The sequence below is a fragment of the Phyllobates terribilis genome, unplaced genomic scaffold (assembly GCF_046119375.1).
Source record: "Phyllobates terribilis strain yellow unplaced genomic scaffold, ASM4611937v1 Scaffold_11__3_contigs__length_659146591, whole genome shotgun sequence".
Lineage (NCBI taxonomy): Eukaryota > Metazoa > Chordata > Amphibia > Anura > Dendrobatidae > Phyllobates > Phyllobates terribilis.
Genome location: NW_027362771.1, coordinates 457,375,222 through 457,401,562, shown reverse-complemented (window position 1 = coordinate 457,401,562; position 26,341 = coordinate 457,375,222). Strand labels below are relative to the sequence as shown.

General features: G+C 41.3%; 1 protein-coding gene across 2 annotated transcripts in view; it reads right to left on the bottom strand.

Moving 5' to 3' along the window:
* The window catches only part of ST8SIA2 (ST8 alpha-N-acetyl-neuraminide alpha-2,8-sialyltransferase 2), a 532,431-nt gene that overhangs the window by 217,011 nt on the left and 289,079 nt on the right, over positions 1-26,341 (bottom strand). For both annotated transcript variants that reach the window (XM_073653299.1, XM_073653300.1), the window contains 2 exons: positions 18,762-18,890; positions 11,309-11,566 (listed from right to left, as the gene is read on the bottom strand). In XM_073653299.1, the coding sequence (XP_073509400.1) occupies positions 11,309-11,566; positions 18,762-18,890 (387 nt within the window). The remainder of the gene's footprint in view (positions 1-11,308; positions 11,567-18,761; positions 18,891-26,341) is intronic.

Here is a 26,341-nt window from a genome sequence, read left to right as displayed (position 1 = left end):
AGGCGGCGTACTTTCACAAGCAGATCTGGCAAATCGGGGTACGATTTAAGAAACTGCTGAACCACGAGGTTAAGCACATGAGCCAGCCATGGTACGTGTGTGATCTCACCTCGCCTCAGAGCCGTCACCAGGTTACGGCCATTGTCACACACGACCATGCCGGGATGTAGGTTCAGCGGTCTCAGCCACAGATCTGCCTGCTTTTTCACAGCTGTCCACAACTCACAAGCAGTGTGAGGTTTATCACCTAAGCTTATGAGTTTCAGCACAGCCTGTTGCCGCTTGGCGGAGGCAGTACTGCAATGCTTCCAGCTTGTAACTGATGTGGTGATATCTGAGATGGAGGCTGAACATGAGGAGGAGGAGGAGGAGGAGGATGCGCAGGAGCTGTACACTGTGGGGGCAACTCTGACTGACATACGGCCCGCAATCCTCGGTGTGGGGAGGATGTGTTCCGTCCCAAGGTCCAACTGGGTCCCGGCTTCCACTATGCTTACCCAGTGTGCCGTCAGAAAGATGTACCGTCCCTGGCCACAAGCACTTGTCCACGTGTCCGTTGTCAGGTGGTCTCTCCCAGTAACTGCGTTGTTGAGGGCACGGCAGATGCTTTGGGACACGTGCTTGTGTAGTGCGGGGATGGCATACCGGGCAAAATAGTGTCGGCTGGGGACCGAGTACCGAGGGACGGCCACCGCCATAAGATTGCGGAAGGATTCCATCTCCACCAGCCTAAAAGGCAGCATTTCCAATGCAATCAGTCGTGAAATGTGCGAATTTAGGACTGTGGCCTGTGGGGCGTTAGCTGCGAATTTCCGCTTTCATTCAAAGGTCTGGGATATGGACAATTGAACGCTGCGGTGGGACGTGGACGTGGACGTTGATGCTGTTTCTTGAGAAACTGCCATAACAAGTGAAGACTGAGAGGAGGGGGCATCTTTACATGCAGTATGGACAGGGGATTGCCTTGCACACACAACAGGGAGTTCTATTGCACACACAACAGTGGAAGAAGCAGTGGTGACACCCGCTGACACTGGTCGTGGACCCTGGGTTTCGCCCCACAAAGTCGGGTGCTTTGCTGCCATGTGCCTGATCATGCTGGTGGTGGTCAGGCAGGTAGTTTTGTCACCCCTGCTGATGCTGGCATGGCAGGTGGAACATATGGCCTTTTTGGGGTTATCAGCAGAGTCTTTAAAAAAATTCCACACTCTGGAAGACCTACCGCTTGTACTGGCAACGTCCCTCATGTTGGTGCTACGGGGAACGGTTGCCTGCCTTCTGTCTGCGGCCACCACACTGTTTCTTCCTGCCTGTTGGGGTACTCTGCCTCCCTCCCCCTGTGTGCAGCTGGCCTCACTCTGCATGTCCTACTTCCATGTTGGGTCAGTAACTAGATCATCCACCACCTCCTCCTCTTCCACTTGCGCACCACGATCCTCCTCCTCACTTCCTGCCAATTGTGTCTCGTCATCGTCCACCTCTTGTGACAGATTGTCAACGTCGACTTCCTGTGGCCGTGGCTGTTCAAATATTTGGGCATCGCAACATGGGATCTCCTCTTCCACCACTTCAAGCGTATCAGGCGAGGGGCCCAAATATGGAAATGGACCAGTGAACAGCTCTTCAGAGTGTCCAAGTGTGGGATCACTTGCTGTCTGACGACACTCGGCATGGTGGGAGGAAGGAGCATCAGGGTGAGGAGGAGTATGCGGTCGAGACTCACGGCTACTAAGAATTGACCGTGTGGAAGACAGACCGGAGGTGGTGGTGCCCACGTAATGGGAAGTATTGTCTGCTATCCAATTAATAACCTGTTCACACTGATCAGTTCTCAATACTGGTGTTCTTCTGTGCTTCCCTAGTAATTCGATCAAGAAGTGGGAGCGAGAAGATGTGGCTGTTGGCTGCAGCACATTTTCACCTTGGCCACGGCCCCGTCCTCTGCACGAACCATCACCAGAACGTCCACTTCCACGTCCCTTGCCACGCGCCTTGCCCATTGTAAATGAAGTAAAATAGCTTACACTTGCACTATCAATGGAAAAAGGGTAATAAAGAGTAGATTAGAACCGTGGAAGAGGAAAACCACAGTTATTGTTTACTGGGGTATACCACACTTTTTTAAATAGAGATATTTGCGGCTGAACAGTGAGCGACACACTCAAACTGCTTTTTTTTCAGATACCAAAGGCGCAAAACTGGATAGTACAGCGATTTGACCCGTGTAACTGCGAAACCACACTGGGATGTCGGGCCTACACAAGACTATTTTCAACAGATATATTTTTGTGTCACAACAGTCAGGAGACACTACTGTTTTTCTTTATGGAAAAAACTACCAAAACCTGAATAATAGAGATTTTTTACCGTGGGATGGCAAAACCACAGTTATTGTTTACTGGGGTATACCACACTTTTTTAAATAGAGATATTTGCGGCTGAACAGTGAGCGACACACTCAAACTGTTTTTTTTAGATACAAATGGCCCAAAAGTGGATAATACAGAGGTTTGAACCGTGAAACTTTAAAGCCACACTTGTATTTCTCAGGCATACACCAGACTATTTTCAACAGATATATTTGTGTCTGAACAATCAGGAGACACTATTTATTTTTTACGGGAAAAAATGCCAAAAGCAGGATAATAGAGATGTTTTACCGTGGAACAGCAAAACCACAGTTATAATTTACTGGTGTATACCAGACTTTTTTGAATATATACAGTGATAGCCAAAAGTATTGGCACCCCTGCAATTCTGTCAGATAATACTCAGTTTCTTCCTGAAAATGATTGCAATCATAAATTCTTTGGTCTTATTATTTTCATTTAATTTGCTTGCAAGGAAAAAACACAAAAGAGAATGAAGCACATTTCACACAAAACTCCAAAAATGGGCTAGACAAATGTATTGGCACCCTCAGCCTAATAATTGGTTGCACAACCTTTAGCCAAAATAACTGCGAACAACCGCTTCCGGTAACCATCAATGAGTTTCTTACAATGCTCTGCTGGAATTGTAGACCATTCTTCTTTGGCAAACTGCTCCAGGTCCCTGATATTTGAAGGGTGCCTTCTCCAAACTGCCATTTTGAGATCTCTCCACATGTGTTCTATGTGATTCAGGTCTGGACTCATTGCTGGCCACCTTAGAAGTCTCCAGTGCTTTCTCTCAAACCATTTTATAGTGCTTTTGGAAGTGTGTTTTGGGTCATTGTCCTGCTGGAAGACTCATGACCTCTGAGAGAGACCCAGCTTTCTCACACTGGGCCCTACATTATGCTGCAAAATTTGTTTGTAGTCTTCAGACTTCATAATGCCATGCACACGGTCAAGCAGTCCAGTGCCAGAGGCAGCAAAGCAACCCCAAAAACATCAGGGAACCTCCGCCATGTTTGACTGTAGGGACCGTGTTCTTTTCTTTGAATGCCTCTTTTTTTTTCCTGTACACTCTATGTTGATGCTTTTTCCCAAAAAACTCTACTTTTGTCTCATCTGACCAGAGAACATTCTTCCAAAACGTTTTAGGCTTTCTCAGGTAAGTTTTGTCAAACTCCAGCCTGGCTTTTTTATGTCTGGGGGTAAGAAGTGGGTTCTTCCTGGGTATCCTACCATACAGTCCCTTTTCATTCAGACGCCGACGGATAGTACGGCTTGACACTGTTGTACCCTCGGACTGCAGGGCAGCTTGAACTTGTTTGGATGTTAGTCGAGGTTCTCTATCCACCATCCGCACAATCTTGCGTTGAAATCTTTTCTGTCCACATCTAGGGAGGTTAGCCACAGTGCCATGGGCTTTAAACTTCTTGATGACACTGTGCACGGAAGACACAGGAACATTCAGGTCTTTGGAGAAGGACTTGTAGCCTTGAGATTGCTCATGCTTCCTCACAATTTGGTTTCTCAAGTCCTCAGACAGTTCTTTGGTCTTCTTTCTTTTCTCCATGCTCAATGTGGTACACACAAGGACACAGGACAGAGGTTGAGTCAACTTTAATCCATGTTAACTGGCTGCAAGTGTGATTTACTTATTGCCAACACCTGTTAGGTGCCACAGGTAAGTTACAGGTGCTGTTAATTACACAAATTAGAGAAGCATCACATGATTTTTCAAACAGTGCCAATACTTTTGTCCACCCCCTTTTTTAGGTTTGGTGTGGAATTATATCCAATTTGGCTTTAGGACAATTCTTTTTGTGTTTTTTCATTGAAGACAAATTAAATGAAGATAATAATATCAAAGAATTTGTGATTGCAATCATTTTCAGGAAGAAACTGAGAATTATGTGACAGAATTGCAGGGGTGCCAATACTTTTGGCCACCACTGTATATATTTGCGGCTGAACAGTGAGCGACACACTCAAACTGTTTTTTTTAGATACAAATGGCCCAAAAGTGGATAATACAGAGGTTTGAACCGTGGAACTGCAAAACCACACTTGTATTTCTCGGGCCTACACCAGACTATTTTCAACAGATATGTTTGTGTCTGAACAATCAGGAGACACTATTTATTTTTTACGGCAAAAAATGCCAAAAGCAGGATAATAGAGATGTTTTACCGTGGAACAGCAAAACCACAGTTATAATTTACTGGTGTATACCAGACTTTTTTGAAAATATATATATTTGCGGCTGAACAGTGAGCGACACACTCAAACTGTTTTTTTTAGATACAAATGGCCCAAAAGTGGATAATACAGAGGTTTGAACCGTGGAACTGCAAAACCACACTTGTATTTCTCGGGCCTACACCAGACTATTTTCAACAGATATATTTGTGTCTGAAAAATCAGGGAGACACTATTATTATTTTTGTACAGCAAAAAATGCCAAAAACAGGATAATAGAGATGTTTTACCGTGGAACATCAAAACCACAGCAACAGGACCAGCACATAGGACTGTAATGCAGCGTTTGCTGGTATAACCACTGCGTCTCCTATACAGCCTGCCTGCCTGCCTGATATACCTGGGATGGATATTAGTCCTGAGAAGGACTGTTTGTTTGATCTGGCAGCCTTTACAGACCCTACACTATCTATTTTGCAGGATATATCGCTCCCTAAATCAGCAGCGCTGTCCCTACACTGTCTGATCCGGAGCGACTGTGTCCAAGATGGCGGCGCCCGGTTTTAAATACTCGAGGTGACGCTGTGCGGCCAGCCAATCACTGTAATGCCCACAAACAACATGGCTGCGGCATTACAGTGACTGGCTGGCAATCCCTGCATGTTCATTGGCTCTGTAAAGAGCGCCAAACATGCAGGGCGGAGACCTGAGCTCCCGCCCGAGTAACCCGGAAATGCTCGGTGCTCGCCGAACATCCCGAGTAGCGTGATGCTCGGGCGAGTACCGAGCAGTGTCGAGCATGTTCGCTCAACACTATTCTTAACAAAATGGTCAGATTTACCACAGTAAAAACACAATCCCTTGGAAAACCTGCAGTCTTTTTCCTGAGAGCGGAGTGGCATCGCCCCAATCTCCATCGGTTCTCCGTCGTCCGAGCAGACCCTCTGATGACTAGGAGCTGCCATAGCAGGAGTTTCCTCCTCAATAACTCTGGCACGCAGTCTCCTGTCCACCCGTATAGCTAATTGCATGGCTTCTTGCAAGTTTCCAGGTGCAGGGAAAGCAATCAGCAGATCCTTAACCCTTTCACTTAGACCAGAAAGAAACAAACATTTTAACGCCGACTCATTCCATCTCACTTCAGAAGGCCACCTTCTGAAGTGTGTACAATAATTTTCAACATCACCTGACCCCTACTTTAAATGTCTCAGTTGTGTCTCAGCAGAAGAGACTCGATCAGGATCGTCATACAACAACCCCATAGCAGAAAAAAAATCTTCCACTGATCTAAAACACGGATCATTAGGTTGGAGAGAAAAGGCCCATCCCTGTGTTTCCTTGTGCAAAAGTGACATGATAAACCCAATGCGCTGTGATTCACTCCCAGAGGACCTGGGTCTCAAACGAAAATATAATAAACAAGCACTTTTAAAGGAAAAAAAATCTTGTTGTTTACCATAAAAAAATCAGGCAGTCCTACCTTCGGTTCAACAAAATGCGCTCCAGGACAGCTACTCACGTGTTGCTGGAGCTTGACCACCTCAAGAGACAATCCCTGTAGGCGTTTAGCCAATTCTTGAACAGACACCATGCTGATCTCCGGATCTAGTTCCTTAGGATTTTTTTTTTTGATTTTGGGCTGGACTTACTGTTATGATCTGCTACAAGAACTAAGGAAAGATAGGAAAACTGTCCCTACAATAGGACTAAGCTGATTCCCTACGATGCAGTGGGCAACCTGTTCCTTGTGAACAGACCCGCCTTCGTCCTCAACTAGTCTGAACGCAGACCTATAGATATAAGGGAGGGGTTCCTAAAAGTACTAAGGACTGGGACAAAATTGGACACCTCTTAGCAGAAGTTGTAGCGGACCAAAAAGACAAACAGACAAAAATACTTAGAGGTCCAAGGACCAAGCAAACTATAGAGATAGGTACAAAGCACCTGGCTAGATTAAGAGTCAAAGTAACACTGAAGTCCAGCAAAGCCAGAAGGGCGGAGTTGGAATAAATAGGCAGCAGGTCACGTGACCACAAAATAGAAAAAAACTAACAGGAGGGTTCTAACATTTCCTTTCTGTGCTAGATCTTGCTATTGGAGTTTTCCGAGGAATACTTTGCAGGGGCTCATGGAACAGCATAGATTCTGGGTACCCTGGTTGGGAAACACTGTCCTAGAACATTATTGATCAACCCAAGATATGAAATGGGCCTACAATTTGGCGCTTGACTATATCATACCTATACATATGACATTTGCTTAGAGCTCTGATGAAGACTAGGCCTATGGAAACAGACACTACAACTCACAAGAACTACCATAGTCGTGGTCCTTGATTTCCCATACTTAGTTTAAACCCAGCAAAGAGAAAACATTGTCTATATAGACTGTGAATATGACCGTATATACAAGACCATACCTTATGTATATTATATAAATACATACTGTACACTTCTAAACATAGTATTCCTTTGTCACGTGCCATCTGCATGAAATCAGAAAAAGCAATAGAGCAGAGGCAGAAAGCACTATGGCCCTTGAAAGCAAGTCATACAGCTTCTCACTGCAATAATGGTGTAAGTAAACTGACAATATTCTATAGGATGAACACACCGCAGCCCATAATGGCCAATTTAGAAATGATACAGTTTTATATTCCAGCATTTGCTGACAGTTTGAATCACAGATCTGTGGTTTAATGCCAAAACAATCGCGCAAGTTTCCAGCAAATACGGTGTTTTACAAAAACAACTCTCAATCCAAGATCTAACAGTTAAGAAATGTCTGTGCCAAGACTGCTGATGAAAAGCAATATTACTTAATTAGCACTTAGTGGATTAGTGTACAAACATTGAGTCCCATTCATCCTTCATCTTCCCAGGACACAAATAGTTATATCATCTCCTATAATCCAGTCATCACTTTTCTTGCTCTTTTCAGTACATTTAATCTAGGACAGTGAACACTAATACACCAAATTACATATTTGATTTGAGACAGAGCTATGAAATATTAATACTAATTACAATGTTAATTAAAATAACAGTTACGAGGCCCAAGAATATAAAATGCTATTATAAAAATCTAGATGTAAAAAAAGGACAATTCTATGGAGAAAACTGATTTTGCTGGGGTTTCTGAAGAAAATCACTTCTCTATCTGTAGGTAGTAAATAAGGCATCAATTAACAATGCACAAGACTCCATCATAATATGATGAGTGGAACCGGCTGCCACGTGAGGTGGCGAGTTCTCCTTCAATGGAAGTCTTCAAACAGAGGCTGGACAGACATCTGTCTGAGATGGTTTAGTGAATCCTGCATTGAGCAGGGGGTTGGACACGATGACCCTGGAGGTCCCCTCCAACTTTACCTTTCTATGATAATATTCTGCCTGTGTCCATTTAGTCTCTAAATGCAGATCATAGGGATTGCAGCAAATTGGACATTGTGAAGGTGTTGGTGGCAAAGTCAGTATGGATAGTCCATTTTAATTTCCGGGGATCATACACTAGTTATGTTTGCCATTTGACTAGGATATTTAACTATGCTTGCAATTTTTTGAAGTTGGTTGCTTCTTGCATAGAACAAACAAAATTAAGAATGGCCGTTTGTATAGCTTTTGACTACTATATTGGGCAAGTAGCAAAGCGGTAGGAATATATATATATACAATATATTGCACAGCTTTACTTACACTTTGTGATTGGTAGATAACTACCATTCACAATCTTCATGCACCAAAGTCTCCGCAAAGAGTCCTGGTCCTTCTGCTACAATTCACACATGGTGAATCCTTATAATCCAAGGGACTGTTCAGACCACCATGTAGAAACAAAAGAAAAATGAAAGCGAGTAATCAGGGACATCAATCTCTCACTATTTTTTTATTAAATCTTTTCACTCAGTTTCAAATAACACTCACTTTTTGTGGGAGGATTACTCCTTCATCTCCCCAATTCCAAGTGTACCCATCTCAAATCCACTTGTTTGCAAAAACAGATGAACCCCCAGTATGACATAAAGGGGGAGTCCCGTAAGATGCATTTATCCCCTTATGTACTCAATATATTTTATTGTCGCTTATATATATATATATATATATATATATATATATATATATATACTGTATATATACTGTATATGTGTGTTTTTTATGTATTTTTACAGGCATACTGCAGATTGTTCTATTAACACAATTGGACTGGCCGTGTTAATACTAGGAGTCGATCTGTTTCCTGGTTGCTGAAAGGTAGATTTAAGATGTTTTTAGCTGGAATCGGGGGGTTATAAGAGAGGTCCCTCCATAAAAGGTGAGTGCTATTTGATGTTGAGTGAGAAGTAGTCATACAAAATTGTGATGGATTGATGTTCCTGGTTGCTTACTCTATTTTTTCTTTTGTTTCCAGAGTTTGCTTCTTGCGCAAGGACATTTGTTAATTGTCCTTATAACATGATTTATGGGCTCCTTGCATGAAAACCTTTAATTCCACCACATTAATTGTTCTTCACTAATACTTGGATGATTTATTTTTTCCTGCCTTTTCCAACCTTAAAGTTATTTTAACTTGACTAATGAGATAACTTTGATACAAAGTTCTGAACAGCACCTGGATTGGCAAAAACCTGTGGCTTTATCTTCTTAACACTAACAACTGACATGTTTGAATATTGGTTCCTAAAGGTGTTATCCACCACTTCTCAGTGCCACATCAGGAGGTGAGAAGCGCCACTCTAGTGGCATCCATCTGTCCATTGCTAAGTATCATAGATGCTTGGCAGGTATTGTGTAATAGTCCTAATTTATTACAATAGAACACATACACAGTACCTCCTGGGTGTCCTTGATATCTGAGAAATGGGTGATTAAAGCCATCTAAGCAAAGCTTCTCACTTCCTAATGTGGAAGTGGGAAGCCCTGGAAAATCTTTTAATGACATGATTAAAAACCCAAGTTCAACATGTTTAAGTGAGACACAGGATCATAGGCGGATTATAATGAGGGCAATCTGGGCTACTGCCCGGGGCCCCGAACCTCCAGGGGGCCCGGGGCTCCGGGGTGTCTATGGCCAGATTGCCCTCATTATATGTGCAGACAGTGGCCGGGGGGGCCCCGGACCGCTCCCCCAGCAGCGGCGCATGGCCGCTGCTTCTTCTTCGGCCGGGCCAGCACAGCAGCAGTTAACTTCCATGTGCTGGCCCGGCCGCGTCACTACTAGGAGACACGGCCCTGTGCGTGGCCGTGTCTCCTAGCAGTGACGTCACGCAGTGCGCACCCGACCTGCAGTGCTGCACCTGAAAAGAGCAGGAGGACTGGAGCCGAGCCGGGGGATGGTAAGTGTGTCTGTGTGTCTGTGTGTGAGTGAGTGTGTGTGTATGTGTATGTATGTGTGTGTGTGTGTGCAGGCAGATATCATTGTGTGCTGTCTGTTTATATGTATTTTTGTGTTTCAAATGTGTTTATGCGTGTATGTATATGTCTGTATATGTTTGTGTGTGTGTGTGTGACTGCATGCGTGACTGTGTGTGGCCTCCTGCTGAGTATAGATGGCGCTGTGCGGCCTCCTGCTGTCTCTGGGGGGGGCGCCGTGCGGCCTCCCGCTGTGTATAGATGGCGCCGTGCGGCCTCCCACTGTGTATAGATGGTGCTGTGCGGCCTCCCGCTGTGTATAGATGGCACCATGCGGCCTCTCGCTGTGTATAGATGGCGCCAAGCGGCCTCCCGCTGTGAATAGATGGCTACGTGCGGCCCCGCGCTGTGTATAGATGGCTACGTGCGGCCCCGCGCTGTGTATAGATGGCGCCGTGCGGCCTCCCGCTGTGTATAGATGGCACTGTGCGGCCTCCCGCTGTGTACAGATGGCGCCGTGCGGCCTCCCGCTGCGTATAGATGGCTCTATAGATGGTCCCTGCCAAGAGTGTGCAAAGCAGTCATCAAAGCAAAAGGTGGCTACTTTGAAGAACCTAGAATATAAGACATATTTTCAGTTGTTTCACACTTTTTTGTTAAGTATATAATTCCACATGTGTTAATTCATAGTTTTGATGCCTTCAGTGTGAATGTACAATTTTCATAGTCATGAAAATACAGAAAAATCATTAAATGAGAAGGTGTGTCCAAACTTTTGGTCTGTACTGTAGTTCTCCATACAGAATAAGGGGAACTACATAGTCCTCCATACAGAATAAAGTCCCCACATATGGGTGATGGTTTTGGTGTCGTGGGCCAAATAAAACCACCCTGCGGGCCAGATTTGGCCAATGGGCCAGAGTTTGACATGATGTATGTCTTAGATGTATAGTCTGCAGCTTGTTTTTCACAATATGTTTTCTCTGAAATGCTACTGAGTGTCAACATAAAAGTTTCCCAGTTGAACTTATGCAGCTAGTATTTGGTTCATGCTGCTCTTGGCTTGAGCAATATGAATCAGCTGACGTGTTCCCTTTAAACACACATGCCAGTGAAACTAAGATTTCTTTGAAATGCAGTCAATAGTCCAGGGAGAACACTCACATTGTTGAATCATTGTTGAAAAATAAGTCATGTCTATCAACTTCAACCTTTCTCTTCTAAAATATATATGATTCAGTTATAAATTAATTTTAATTTTCAATGTCATTTATCATTTGACTACAATTATAAAATTCCGTAACTTTACTACTCTAATTGTAAAAAACTCTTCCCTATTTCAATATCTAATTTGCCTTTCTTCCTTGCATACGTATCCGCAAGTATTACCTTATGACAAAGTCGTGGGAATCAATCTCATTCCCACAGCCACTGTTGAGTAAAATCCCAGAGTTTCCCACAATGGCGCAGGTCTTGAAGTTCTTGTTTTTCAAAGGAGAAGTTCTTGGTAAGAGTTCATACAGGTTCTTGGATATATTCATGGTGCTGTCTCTGTCAAATATATAATGTATTATATCTCCTGGTTTCAGAGTTCCTTTTAGAACTGAGATGTCCCTTTCAGCATCCAGAAAATGCAATATTTGCTTCCTGTAAACAGAGACAGAAAGAACATGAACATTTATTAAGAAGCTTTCATATAAGGAGAACAGGCAGGCATTCCTAAGTACTTTGATCTCCGTTGCTTCGCCATCTGAAGCATGGAGTTTTTCTTGATTATGTTCTGTGTTGCTTTTGTAATCATATAACACTTGCCAAAAGCTTATCAGCCAATGTGTGCTCATTGAAGTGGATATAACTGGGCATCTTATTAGTACACAGCAGAAATGCACAATAACTACTATAACCCACAGTGCAGGATTTTCATGTTTATTCACTTTGTGTTTTCAATCGGTGCCATGCGAGTGGAGAAAGTGACTAGACTTAAACAATTCAAGAAAAGGCAAATTTCGAATTGTAGTGCAAATTTCTTATTAGAAATATTATATTATTTATTCATTATTATACTTTGTTTATATAACTCTACATTGATATTATTCTAGAGAGAAGAGGCCAATGGCCAAAAAAAGATAAACCATACTCAAACTTATAAATATGCAAAACACTTTATAGTTAAAATAACAACGGATGAGGTGGATAGAGTAAAAAAATACACTGGTGAAAAAACACCGGCGCACACCGCAGAGAGCATTGTGTTATACATATATATATATATATATATATATATATATATATATATAGGGGCACAATCATGATCATTAATCAATTGTAATGTTGCAACCAGCCCTAATAAATAGAAGATATTTGTAAGGAAGCTAACGGTCAACCTGGACATGCACAAAGTGTACTATTGAAAGTTCATACGAGCATGCGGTAATTACCTAGTGTTCAGGGACCATAGTGCAGAGGAAGCCGCTGGAACTCCAACCGCCGAAACATAAAATAAATTTGAGTATGGTTTATCTATTTTTGGCCATTGGCCTCTCCTCTCTCTGTCATGTAATATGATGAACCAACCACATACTAAGTCCTAGGTGAGCAGTATGAAATATGGGTTATTATATATTTTTTAAGTATATGGAGTATACTGCTTTTTTTCTGATAGTTTCTCCCATTTAATTGATATTATTCTACAATAATTCTACAATGATATTACACTGACAGTCAATTCTTAAAGGGAATGTCAGCAGGATTTCACCCCCCAAACTATTTATATGTGCATGTAGCTCACCAGCAATACCTTTACAAGGCCAGTCCATATCTCCGTTATTGAGAAATCAGCATTTGATATGCAAATGAGGCTGCAGATTTCAAGCCTCTGTCACTCCAGCTCTATTCCCCTCCCAGAACCACTTACTCCAGCTTGACTAACAGCCTCTATGATGTGTGACTTCAGGCAAAGGAGCAATCAGATCTACTATATACATTTGCACTGATTTCTAAGAAATAGAGGAACTTACTCTCTAAGTAAAGAGATATCACTGGACATATCTATGAAAGAGCTACACACATATATAAATAGTTATGTGGGTATGGTGAAATCCTGTTGACAGATTCCCTTTAAAGTTGAGTTAAAAGAGGTAGGAACCAAACTAAGATAACTGGATCTGCACATCTCTAAAACAGAAGGTCTTGTGTGAATTCCTGCCATGAAGTAATTGGTACCTACCAAATGTGATCCTAAAAAGGGTGACTGTTGACATGGTCATAACTGCCCAAGGTCCACGGATATGTAGAAATTGCGATAAAAGTTTATGCTAGACACTACAGATGGGCAGTAAATTCACGGGACTTTGGTCTATTGACACACCTCAAAGATGATGATGTTGCACCAGCCGTGCTAATAAACAGCTGCAGCTAATTAAGATTATTAAAATATATACTTGTTAAAAAAAATACTTAAATGCATGTATTTTTGACTAAAAGCATTTTTATTTTTGCAATAAAGTTTTGAAAAATTTTGGACAATTTGACTTCTAATGCCTCTGTTTACTGAATCCGTCAAGAAGCTTGTCCTGACAGCTTGTTCTGTAATCCTTTTCTTTCCTCTCCTGAACAATTTTCTTAGCTGATTTTTGATCAAATGAAAGCTAAAATGTTAACTCATTTTGAATCCTATTATGCAATATGATACATAGATATTGTAGAAGCCAGATGTTTAAAAGAAAAGCTTTTTTGTAAAAAATACACACATTTAGGTAAACAATTCTCCAAAAGATCTCTATATCCTTTAAGGGATATCTGATTTTATGTAAAATAAAAAGTGTGTTCATTGACTAATGAAAAGTTATACAATATTATATATACATTATATACTAAATATACCTTACTAATACAATTCCAACAATACATATCAACCTTACTGATACAAATGCCATTTAAGTATTAATATAGCAACTCCACTAAACGATGAATCAAAAACACAGAAGCAAAGGAGTCGTAATGCTATATATTAATAATTATTACTATTTTATTCACAAACATTTAAAAACAAGTTCAAAATACGACTTCCAGCAGAGGTGGCATTGGAGAACCACATAGGAAGTGCACATTTGCATAAACCTCCACATATATATATACCAAGTAGAAATTATGTCACAAATATACAATATACCAATTAATATAACAATAATATATCAAGCTTAATTTTATGTGGACCCATCAGGAAGACATAAGCGAAACACGTATTAAGCTGTGTGCCCACGATGCGTTTTTTAAGCGTTTCCGCAGCAGCAAAAACGCTGCAGAACCGCTTAAAAAACACATGGCCTGCCATGTTCCCCAATGATAATCCGCATGTGCTGTGCATATGCTGCGGAAATTTCCGCTGCGGGTTGTCATTGCGGAAAAAAACGCAGCACTACCAATTATTTTGCGGAAGCGCTGCGTTTTCGCTGCCATTGACTTGCATTGGAACGATCGATTCCGCATCACTAAATCTGTACATGCGGAATCCATGCATTTCAATGTGCAGATGGTACCCGGGTCTGGAGGACAGGAGACTCTCAACCAGACCCGGGTACCATAGAACCTGTAAAAAAAAGAATAAAATAAAAAATAAATATTTTACTTACCTTCTGATGGCCCCCGGTCTCCTTGTCTTCGCTTGCCGGCAGATCGCGGTGGACTGAAGGACCTGCGCTGACGCCTTAGTCATGTGACGGCAGGTCCTTCAGTGTAGTGTACCGCGAGCTGCCGGCAAGCCAGGATGGATCGAATAAAGACTCCCGGGGACATCAGAAGGTAAGGATAGATTTATTTTTTGATTTTTAAACATTCTTTAAGGTCACAGTATATAAATCCATGCCGTTTGCATGAATTTATATAGTGTGACCAAGTTGACAAGCACTTTCCAAGTGATGCTAAAATCTCTTGGAAAGCGCTTGTCAACCCGAATGTGGAAATGCATGTGAAGAACGCTTCACATCCGCATGTCCCTGACAGGAAAAACGCATGTAAAATCCGCATGTATAATCCGCATGCGTTTTTTCTGCCAGGGAGATGCAGAAACGCTCAGGAAAAAATCCGGAGCATTTCTGCATCGTGGGCACATAGCCTTAGAGTCAGTGGCAGGCGAGAACTATAAGCACACAATGGGTAAGAAAATCCTTGATCATTTCCAGTTAATCTGATGGGAAATACTATTATGTAGCACTTGAATTTTATGTATCGCTATTAATATGCTGCTGATTGTTAATTAACATGTTATATAACTATTACCTATCTACTGCTGTTATGCCAGTTAGACCACATTCACACGTTCAGCATTTGGTCAGTTTTTTTACCTCAGTATTTGTAAGCTAAAACCAGGAGTGGGTGATAGATACAGAAGTGGTGACGTGTTTCTATTATACTTTTCCTCTGATTGTTCCACTCCTGGTTTTGGTTACAAATACTGAGTTAGATACTGATGAAATACTGAACGTGTGAACATGGCCTTAGAGATTACATTTTTGTGGCCATAGCTATTTTTTGTCATGTGGACTGACAGGAACTTTATACTATTATGAAGCATTTACCCTTTATGTGTCCTGTCATATACACAATCGACTGCTAGTCTGTTTGTCATACAAGTATTATTTAGATATTATTGTTATACTAATTGTCATATGGTAAATTTATGACATTATTGCTAGTTGGTGTACTGTGCCTAGAAAAAAGTATTCATGCCCTGTGAACTTTTCCACATTTTTTCACGTTATATCCACAAACTTAAATGTATTTTACTGGGATTTTATGTGATATACCAACATAAAGTTGCAAATATTTCTTAAGTATAAAGGAAATGATACATGGCTTTCTAAGTATTTTAAAAATATAAATCTGAAAATTGTGACATGCATTTGTATTCATCCCCCTGTAGTCTGATACTTTTCGTTGCAATAACTTCTGCAAGTCTTTTGGGTTATGTACCAGTTTTGCACACCTAAAAGCTGAAATCTTTGTTTATTCTTCTTTAAAATAGCTCTAGCTCAGTGAGACTGGATGGAGAGTGTCTGTAAACAGCTATTTTCAAGTCTTGCCACAGATTCTCAATGGGATTTAGGTCTGGACTCTGGATTTCGCTATTCACACACATGAATATGGTTTGATCTAAACCATTCCATTGTGCCAGTATGTTTAGGGTCGATGTCCCGCTGGAAAGTGAACCTACGCCCAGTATCAAATCTTTCGCAACCTCTGACAGGTTTTTCTCCAGGATTGCCCTGTATTTAACTCCATCCATCTTCCCATCAATTCTGACTAGCTTCCCTGTCCCAGCTGAAGAAAAGTATCCCCACAGCATGATACTGCCACCACCATGTGTAATGGGGGGGTTGGTGTTTTCAGGGCAATGAGCAGTGTTAGTTCTCCGCAGTACATAGCATTTTTCATTTAGCCCAAATGTTCTACTCTGTTCTCATGTGACCAAAGCCCTTTCTGCCATATAGGTGACACAGCTAGCATGTGGAAGAAGGTGCTCTTGTCAAATGAGACCAAATTAGACCATTTGAGGCTAAATGCAAAACACTATATGTGGTGGACAACTAACACTGCACATCACAATGAAAACACCATCCCCACAATCAAACATCATGCTGTGGAGATGTTTTTCTTCAGCTGGGATGGGAAGCTGGTTAGAGGTGATGGGAAGATGGAAGGAGGTAAATACAGGACAATCCTGAATTAAATTCTATTAGAGGCTGCACAACACTTGAGATTGGGGTGGCCTTCCAGCACAACCCTAAACATACTGCTAGTGACTCGCCCCCTGGGCCGTGGGGCACTTGGAGCCGGGCAACAGGGCAATATTGGGGGTAGTAGTGGCAACCTGGTCCGTGGCTCAGGGTGGTCAGACCAAACATTGTGGCAGTCTATTTGTAAGGTTTTAAATGTCCGACTACGCCACCCGAGGATTGCGGTCAGGGTTAACCGCCGCTGCAGTGCAGACCGCTGGGGCAGATGTAGGTGTGCAGCATTAAGTAGTCTAACTCCCCACGGGGAGGAGTGTGGCCCCAGGGCAGTATATAGATGGATGATGGAGGGGATGATTCCAATCGCAATAGCCAGGAGACGGAGGCCTCTTAAACAGTTCAGGGTCTTTATTAGAACAGGTGAGACGACCCAAAAACAGTCCCAGCTAGGAGGGGGCCTGGATGTCTGAGAACAAGTGGGAAGCTGGCCCTGGTCAGGGTGAGGGTGAAGGCCTACCGTATTCTCTGCGCTCTTTCTGGCTATTTCCCTCCTGGTAGTGTAACAGCCCACGTTCCTGAGCTCGGCGTGTCTTCTCGCCCGTATGGCTTGCAACTTGGGTTCCTTTCTATTCTTGGCCTGGTGCAGCTCTGCTGGTCCCTTCTGCTGTGGCGGAACCTCTGGGCTTCTTAGGCCAAGGGACATACAATCCCCTGCGGACTGGTTATTTGCTGTAGGACGTGGAATCCTAACAGCCTCGGACACCAAAGTCCGGTAATTCAGTTTCTCTCTCAACCAGGACAGGCTCACCTCACCTTCCGTCCCTGGCTCGTGGCTCCTCTACTGCCACTCGTCCTCCTCAGCCTCAGCTGAACTGGCTCTCCCTACTCTGGGACACCTCTCACTCAGAGACAGGTCGTCCAGAACTCTCTAACCCTGACCCCAGTTCCAGCTTTTATAGGGGCAGCCTGCTCCCCCTACTGGCCTGGGACAGGAGGTGCTGCATGCTAATGGTCCCTGACCAGAGAACCTCCCCCTTGCTCTCAGACACAGCTTTATTATACATTAGTGGCATCTAGGCCAGGGTGACACACTACAGTTACAATGGAATGGGTTAGATCAAAGCATATTCATGTGTGTGAATGGCCCAGTCACAGTCCAGACCTAAATCCCATTGAGAATCTGTGGCAAGACTTGAAAATTGCTGCTCACAGATACCTTCATCCAATCTCACTGAGCTAAAGCTAGTTTGCAAAGAAGAATGGGCAAGAACTTTAGCCTTTAGACGTACAAAGCTGGTTGAGACGTAACCCAAAAGATTTGCAGTAGTAATTTCAGCGAAAGGTGGTCCTACAAATTATTGACTCAGGGGGGCTGAATACAAATGCACATCACCATATTCAAATTTATATTTTTAAAATATTTAGAAAACCAAGTATCATTTTCTTTACCTTCCACAAATGATTGTTACTTAAAATTGGTATATCACATAAAATCCCAGTAAAATACATTTAAGTTTGTGGCTGTAATGTGAGAAAAACGGAAAAGTTCACAGGGTATGAACGGTTTTTCAAGGCACTGTATCTATAGATGTTTTAGCAAATGCGCACTTCTGTATTTGGTTTTCCCATGCTACCTCTGCTTGTGGTCATCTTTTTAACATCACACAGTACTTGTTTTTAATTGTTTGTGAATAAAATAATTCTTTTTATATAGCATTGTGACTCATTTGTTAATACATATATATATATATATATATATATACATTTATATATATATATATATATATATATATATATATATATAGAGTGAATTCATTCCTCAGATCTCTGCATGCTGTTTTTGAAAAAAAAAAAAACACTTTACAAATCCAGAGGCAGAAAAATTTTCTGATAATGTACAGCAGGCATAGTTGTACTGCTTGTTCAGAGTATAAGTGCTTGTTCTAGTGACCTAGTGACTAACCTCAAGCACAAATCCTGAAAACTGAAGGAAATCAACACACAGAACAATAGTAAGTAGCATCATGCTTTATTGTACAGTGATTACGTTTTATTAAATTAATCTGGATAATCCTTCGCAATATATGATGTCGGCAATCTAACAAACATACCTGATCTTCATGGAGAGCGTCTCATTGTGTCTCCATTTCACTATTACTGGTTTAATATTTAATTTGAGGCTTTCATTGCTTCTGTCTGTAGTAGCTGGACTACTTGAGTCATTCATTGATAATCCCACTCTAAAAACAAAACATAGGTCAATATATTTAATGTAAGTTTTTAAAAAGTATAACTAGAAATTAAAAGAGGCAAGATAAAAGAATTTAAAAGAAACCAGTGCTAATAAACTGAAAATAAGGTTCTACCAGCAACAATAGGGGTCATGCAGTGTGTAATCCCTCATGATCTGAACTGATGCATTTTACAACAGCTGGAGGCTTGTGTTGTGGAGGGACTGTGTTGAACGTGTTGTTAAGAGTTTAGTTTATGTGCTCTCTCTTCACAGTAATCCTCCATTCTTGTGGTCATGCAGATAATAGTTTTTGTATGTCCCAAGTGATGACACCATTCTCCCACAATGTCTGAGTGATGATGATTCTGCTAAAAGCTGTAAATCTGCAACACATACAACAAACTGTGAAATGTGGACGAATGAAGCTGGCTTTACTCTATTCCAGTGTCATATGTCACTTTTCTTACAAGAGCAGAAATGAAACTTTTCATTTTGTTATTGAGATGCAGAACTGGTGACTACACAGTTCTCAGTCACTGGCACAAATTATGAACATGCAGATGAGCAGCCAGTCATAAAAGAAGTGATCAAAGAGTCTGTATAAAAAGCCTAAGGGTGCAGAGTATTTAGTTCAGCTTTGGGAACAATAAAATTGAAAGTAGAGATGTAGCTGACATTCATGGAAAAATACTGCTTGTAAATCATGAACAATTATATTATACTTTTAGTCACCCTTTTTTACTGTTTCTTATGTGATTATGTAATTAAAAGATTAAAAAATATTATATATATATGCATATACATATATATATATATATATATACATATATATATACATGCAGTGAATTATCAAGGGATAATTATTTGATCCCTTGAAGTTTTTGTAAGTTTGCCCACTGACAAAGACATGAACAGTCTATAATTTTAAGGGTAGGTTAATTTTAACATTGAAAGATAAAATACCCCAAATAAAATCAAGAAAATCACATTGTATAAATTACATACATTTATTTCCATTTTGCAGTGAGAAATAAGTATTTGATTCCTCTGGCAAACAGCACTTAATACTTGGTGACAAAACCCTTGTTGGCGAGCACAGCAGTCAGATGTTTTTTGTAGTTGATGATGAGGGTGGAGCACATGTCAGGAGGAATATTGGTCCACTCCTGTTTGCAGATCATCTCTAAATCATTAAGATTTGAGGCTGCCGATTGGCAACTCGGATCATCAACTCCCTCCATAAGTTTTCTATGGGATTAAGGTCTGGAGACTGGCTAGGCCACTCCATGACCTAATGTGCTTCTTTTTGAGCCACTCCTTTGTTGCCTTGGCTGTATGTTTTGGGTCACTGTCTTGCTGGAAGACCCAGCCACGACCCATTTTTAATGTCCTGGAGGAGGGAAGGAGGTTGTCACTCAGGATTTTTCAGTACATGCCTCCATCCATTCTCCCATTGATGCAGTGAAGTAGTCCTGTGTCCTTAGCAGAGAAACACCCCCAAAACATAATGTTTCCACCTCCATGCTTGACAGTGGGGACAGTATTCCTTGGGTCATAGGCAGCATTTCTCTTCCTCCAAACACGGCGAGTTGAGTTCATGCCAAAGAGCTCAATTTTTGTCTGACTACAGCACCTTCTCTCAATAACTCACAGTATCATCCAGGTGTTCATTAGCAAACTTCAGACGGGCCTGCACATGTGCCTTCTTGAGCAGGGGGACATGGTGGGCACTGTAGGATTTTAAACCTTTAAGGCATAATGTGTTACCAATGGTTTTCTTGGTGACTGTCGTCCCAGCTGCCTTGAGATCATTAACAAGTTTCCCCGTGTAGTTTTAGGCTGATCTCTCACTTTCCTCATGATCAAGGGTACCCCACGAGGTGAGATTTTGCATGGTGCCCCAGATCGATGTCGATTGACAGTCATTTTGTTTTTCTTCCATTTTCTTACTATTGCACCAACAGTTGTCTCCTTCTCACCCAGCGTCTTACTTGTGGCTTTGTAGCCCATTCCAGCTTTGTGCAGGTCTATGATCTTGTCCCTGACATCCCTAGAAAGCTCTTTGGTCTTGTCCATGTTGTAGAGGTTAGAGTCTGACTGATTAATTGAGTCTGTGGACAGGAGTCTTTTATACAGGTGAGTATGTAAGACAGCTGTCTTTAATGCAGGTAACAAGTTGATTAGGAGCGTCTAACTGGTCTGTAGGAGCCAGAACTCATAATTGTTTGTAGGGGATCAAATACTTATTTCTAACGGCAAAATGCAAATAAATGTATCTAATTTATACAATGTGATTTTCTTGATTTTTTTTTTGGATATTCTATCTCTCAATGTTAAAATTAACCTACCCTTAAAATTATAGACTGTTCATGTCTTTGTCAGTGGGCAAACTTGCAAAAACAGCAAGGAATCAAATAAATATTTCCTTCACTGTATAACCCCTTCGTAACCCTGGGATTTTCCGTTTTTGCATTTTCATTTTTCGTTGTACTGATGAACGCCATTACTAGTTTTACCATATCGTGTACGGGAAAACGGGAAAAAAATTCCAAGTGCTGTGAAATTGCAAATAATGTGCAATAGCACAGATGTTTTTTTTTTATTTTAATTTTTAATTTTAATTTTTTTACCACGTTCATTGAATGCTAAAACTGACCTGCCATTATTATTCTCCAGGTCATTACGAGTTCGTAGATACCAAACATGTATAGGTTCTTTTTTATTTAAGTGGTGAAAAAAAAATCCGAAGTTTAGTAAAAAAAAAAAAAAAAATGGTGCCATTTTTGAAGACCCGTAGTGTTTACATTTTTCGGAATCTGGGGACGGGTGAGGGCTTAATTTTTGCGCACCGAGCTGACGTTTTTATTGATACTATTTTGGGGTAGATCCGATGTTTTGATCGCCCGTTATTGCATTTTATTGCAATGTTGCGGCGACCAAAAAACGTAATTCTGGCGTTTAGAATCTTTTTATCGTTACGCCGTTTACCGATCGGATTAATTATTTTTTTATATTGATAGATCGGGCGATTCTGAATGCGGCAATACCAAGTATGTGTATGTGGGTTTTTTTTTAAATTATTTTATTTTGAATGCTGCAAAAGGGGGGTGATTTAAACTTTTAGCAGAAATGGTCCTGTGCTATGAGCGCCGACCACTAGGTGACGCTCATAGCGACCAGCTCATGACAACCACTGGAGTCTGCTGCAAACCGAGGGTTGTCATGCCCACCCATCGGTGACCCGCGATCACGTGACGGGGTCACCGATGGGCGGGGTAAGTGACGCGCTTTCTGTGCGCCGATGTTAAATGCCGCTGTCAGAGATTGACAGCGGCATTTAACATGTTAACAGCCGCGGGTGGATCGCGATTTCACCCGCGTCTGTTGCGGGCACATGTCAGCTGTAATAATCAGGGCCGATTCAGTGCTGGCTCAGCGCCGGAGCCCTCACTGAACCGTGGGGTTACAGCCTGTGCGTACAAATGCGGCACAGGCTGTAAAGTGGATAAATATACATAAAAGCAACCAGCCAAAAAGCCTCCAAATATAGAAAAAATAGAATGGAAGCAGCACTCCAATGGAAATCAGTGAAGGAAGTGGATTTTATTCACACAGATTCATGCTACATTTCAGCTCCTCAATTGAAGCTTTTCTCAAGCACAACACATGATACATTTACACATATTTATGTGCCAGTGCAATAAGAGCTTAAAGGGGTGGTCTGACATACAAAGTAATTTTCATCCGATATAATCTAAACTATATTCTAATACACTTGAATTAAAAATCCCCTATCCTTCCCCAAGAACATTTTTTACTTCTTTTCTTGATGATGCTCCATTTGAGAATCCCAGGGCATGCTGAGATACTCAAACAAAGTGTCATCAGGGGGCAGAGGCTGCTTTCACTGCGGCAGCCTCTGTCCCCTCCCTGAAGTGAAGCATCTGCAGTGATGCTCATTTCAAGGGCTAGGCTATTCCCTGCTCTGTTATTGTGCGATGTGCACAATGACGCCCCCTTGTGCACATAGATAAAAATAGGTAGACAACGTCCAAACTTGTGTGAAAAACATCAGAACTTCTTTATTCTGAGACATTTTGACCTACCAAGTTTGAAAAAACCTATGGTGTGTCGAAACGTCACACTTTATGGCAAAATAAAGAAGTTCTGAAGCTTTTTCACCCAATTTTGGACACTGTCGTGTCTACCTATTTTTATCTATGTGCTCTTTCCAATTGGGCTCCTCAGGATCTCTTTGATGGTGCGTCCATACATGGGCAACTGTCCTGACATGCAAGTTTCAATTTTAGAGTGCTGTGAATGTCGTTCCCCTAGTTATTGCCCCCATGTGCACAGTGACATCACTTGCGGGGGTGGCATTAGTTTCAGCATGCTGGGTAGTCTTTGAACACTCACCAAGAGTGCACTCTGGTACCAGCTCGCTCCTGCTGATCTGAGCCGGCAACATAGAGTGCGTTGTCATTGTGCACATCGCACAGTGCACATTGCGCAAGGACTAGCCCATATATATATATTATATGTATTATATATATATATATATATATATATATATATATATATATATACACAGTACAGACCAAAAGTTTGGACACACCTTCTCATTTAAAGATTTTTATGTATTTTCATGACTTTGAAAATTGTACATTCACACTGAAGGCATCAAAACTATGAATTAACACATGTGGAATTATATACTTAACAAAAAAGTGTGAAACAACTGAAAATATGTCTTATATTCTAGGTTCTTCAAAGTAGCCACCTTTTGCTTTGATGACTGCTTTGCACACTCTTGGCATTCTCTTGATGAGCTTCAAGAGGTAGTCCAAACTTTTGGTCTGTACTGTATGTCCCTCAATTGGTTCAATTAATCATTTGCAATTTTTTCAGTTATATCTTTTTTTGCGTAGTGGTACCTGCTTGCATGCAGTTCATGAATTTTGCGCAAAATAAAACATGCAAAAAGTTGCATGTTCAATTCAAATGGGGTACATATTTGACATAGATAAAATCACTCCAGGAAGAGAGCAGAGAACATTTGCGTAAAAGTTTGGTTACTTTTAAAAAGGTCGCAATTTATGAATCATCCGAAAACACCAGGAAACCCCAAACCCTGCCACAAAGGGAAGCATAAAAATAACAAGCAAATCCATAAAAAAATATCAAATTAAAGGAAGAATAAGGCACAAATAGAAATCAGGCAAAAAAAAATGTCACAAATGCAATAATAAATTGGGCTCAGTGTGTTTGAGAAACTGAATGCTGTGAGACGGGAGAAGGAGCAGCAGCAGTGTGAAACCTCTGATTCTCAATAAGCAGCGAGGATATCATACCACAAAATGCGTCATCATAAATCAAGAGAGAAAATACAGTTAGGTCCATATATATTTGGACAGAGACAACATTTTTCTAATTTTGGTTCTAGACATTACCACAATGAATTTTAAACAAAACAATTCAGATGCAGTTGAAGTTCAGACTTTCAGCTTTCATTTGAGGGTATCCACATTAAAATTGGATGAAGGGTTTAGGAGTTTCAGCTCCTTAACATGTGCCACCCTGTTTTTAAAGGGACCAAAAGAAATTGGACAGATTAAATAATTGTAAATAAAATGTTCATTTCTAGTACTTGGTAGAAAACCAAGTCTGCCTGAAGTCTTGAATTCATGGACATCACCAGACGCTGTGTTTCCTCCTTTTTGATGCTCTGCCAGGCCTTCACTGCGGTGGTTTTCAGTTGCTGTTTGTTTGTGGGCCTTTCTGTCTGAAGTTTAGTCTTTAACAAGGGAAATGCATGCTCAATTGGGTTGAGATCAGGTGACTGACTTGGCCATTCAAGAATATTTCACTTCTTTGCTTTAATAAACTCCTGGGTTGCTTTGGCTTTATGTTTTGAGTCATTGTCCATCTGTAGTATGAAACGACGACCAATCAGTTTGGCTGCATTTGGCTGAATCTGAGCACACAGTATGGCTCTGAATACATCAGAATTCATTCGGCTGCTTCTGTCCTGTGTCACATCATCAATAAACACTAGCAACCCAGTGCCACAGGCAGCCATGCATGCCCAAGCAATCACACTGCCTCCGCCATGTTTTACAGATGATGTGGTATGCTTTGGATCATGAGTTGTACCACGCCTTCGCCATACTTTTCTCTTTCCATCATTCTGGTAGAGGTTGATAATAATAATCTTTATTTTTATATAGCGCTAACATATTCCGCAGCGCTTTACATACATTATCCCGCAGCGCTTTACATACACTATCGTCGCTGTCCCCATCGGGGCTCACAATATAGATTCCCTATCAGTATGTCTTTAAAGTGTGGGAGGAAACCGCAGAACCCGGAGGAAACCCACGCAAACATTCAAACTCCTTGGTTTCATCTGTCCAAAGAATGTTCTTCCAGAACTGTGCTGGCTTTTTTAGATGTTTTTTAGCAAAGTCCAGTCTAGCCTTTTTATTCTTGATGCTTATGAGTGGCTTGCACCGTGCAGTGAGCCCTCTGTATTTACTTTCATGCAGTCTTCTCTTTATGGTAGATTTGGATATTGATACGCCTACCTCCTGGAGAGTGTTGTTCACTTGGTTGGCTGTTGTGAAGGGGTTTCTCTTCACCATTGAGATTATTCTGCGATCATCCACCACTGTTGTCTTCCATGGGCGCCCAGGTCTTTTTGCATTGATGAGTTCACCAGTGCTTTCTTTCTTTCTCAGGATGTACCAAACTGTAGATTTTGCCACTTCAAATATTGTAGCAATTTCTCGGATGTTTTTTTCTGTTTTTGCAGCTTAAGGATGGCTTGTTTCACCTGCATGGAGAGCTCCTTTGACCGCATGTTTACTTCTCAGCAAAACCTTCCAAATGCAAGCACCACACCTCAAATCAACTCCAGGCCTTTTATCTGATTAATTGAGAATTGTCCAATTACTTTTGGTCCCTTTAAAAACAGGGTGTCACATGTTAAGGAGCTTAAACTCCTAAACCCTTCATCCAATTTTAATGTGGATACCCTCAAATTAAAGCTGAAAGTCTGAACTTCAACTGCATCTGAATTGTTTTGTTTAAAATTCATTGTGGTAATGTCTTGAACCAAAATTAGAAAAATGTTGTCTCTGTCCAAATATATATGGACCTAACTGGATGTAGAGAAAAAGTAAAAAAAGACCTCAAAACATACAGGTTAGAGGCATCCAGTAAGCTTCATTCAGAAAACATCTCCAACTACCTACAGAGCAATTATTTTTTTATTTTAGTTTTTAACCCCTTAAGGATGTAGCAAATTTTTATTTTTGCATTCATGATTTTTCCTCTCGTTTTTCAAATGGCCATATATTTTTTTATTTTTCTGCTGTCATAGACATATGACGGCGTGTTTTTTAGTGAGACGAGTCATAGTTCTGAATTCATTTTACCATATAGTAAGGAGGAATGCCA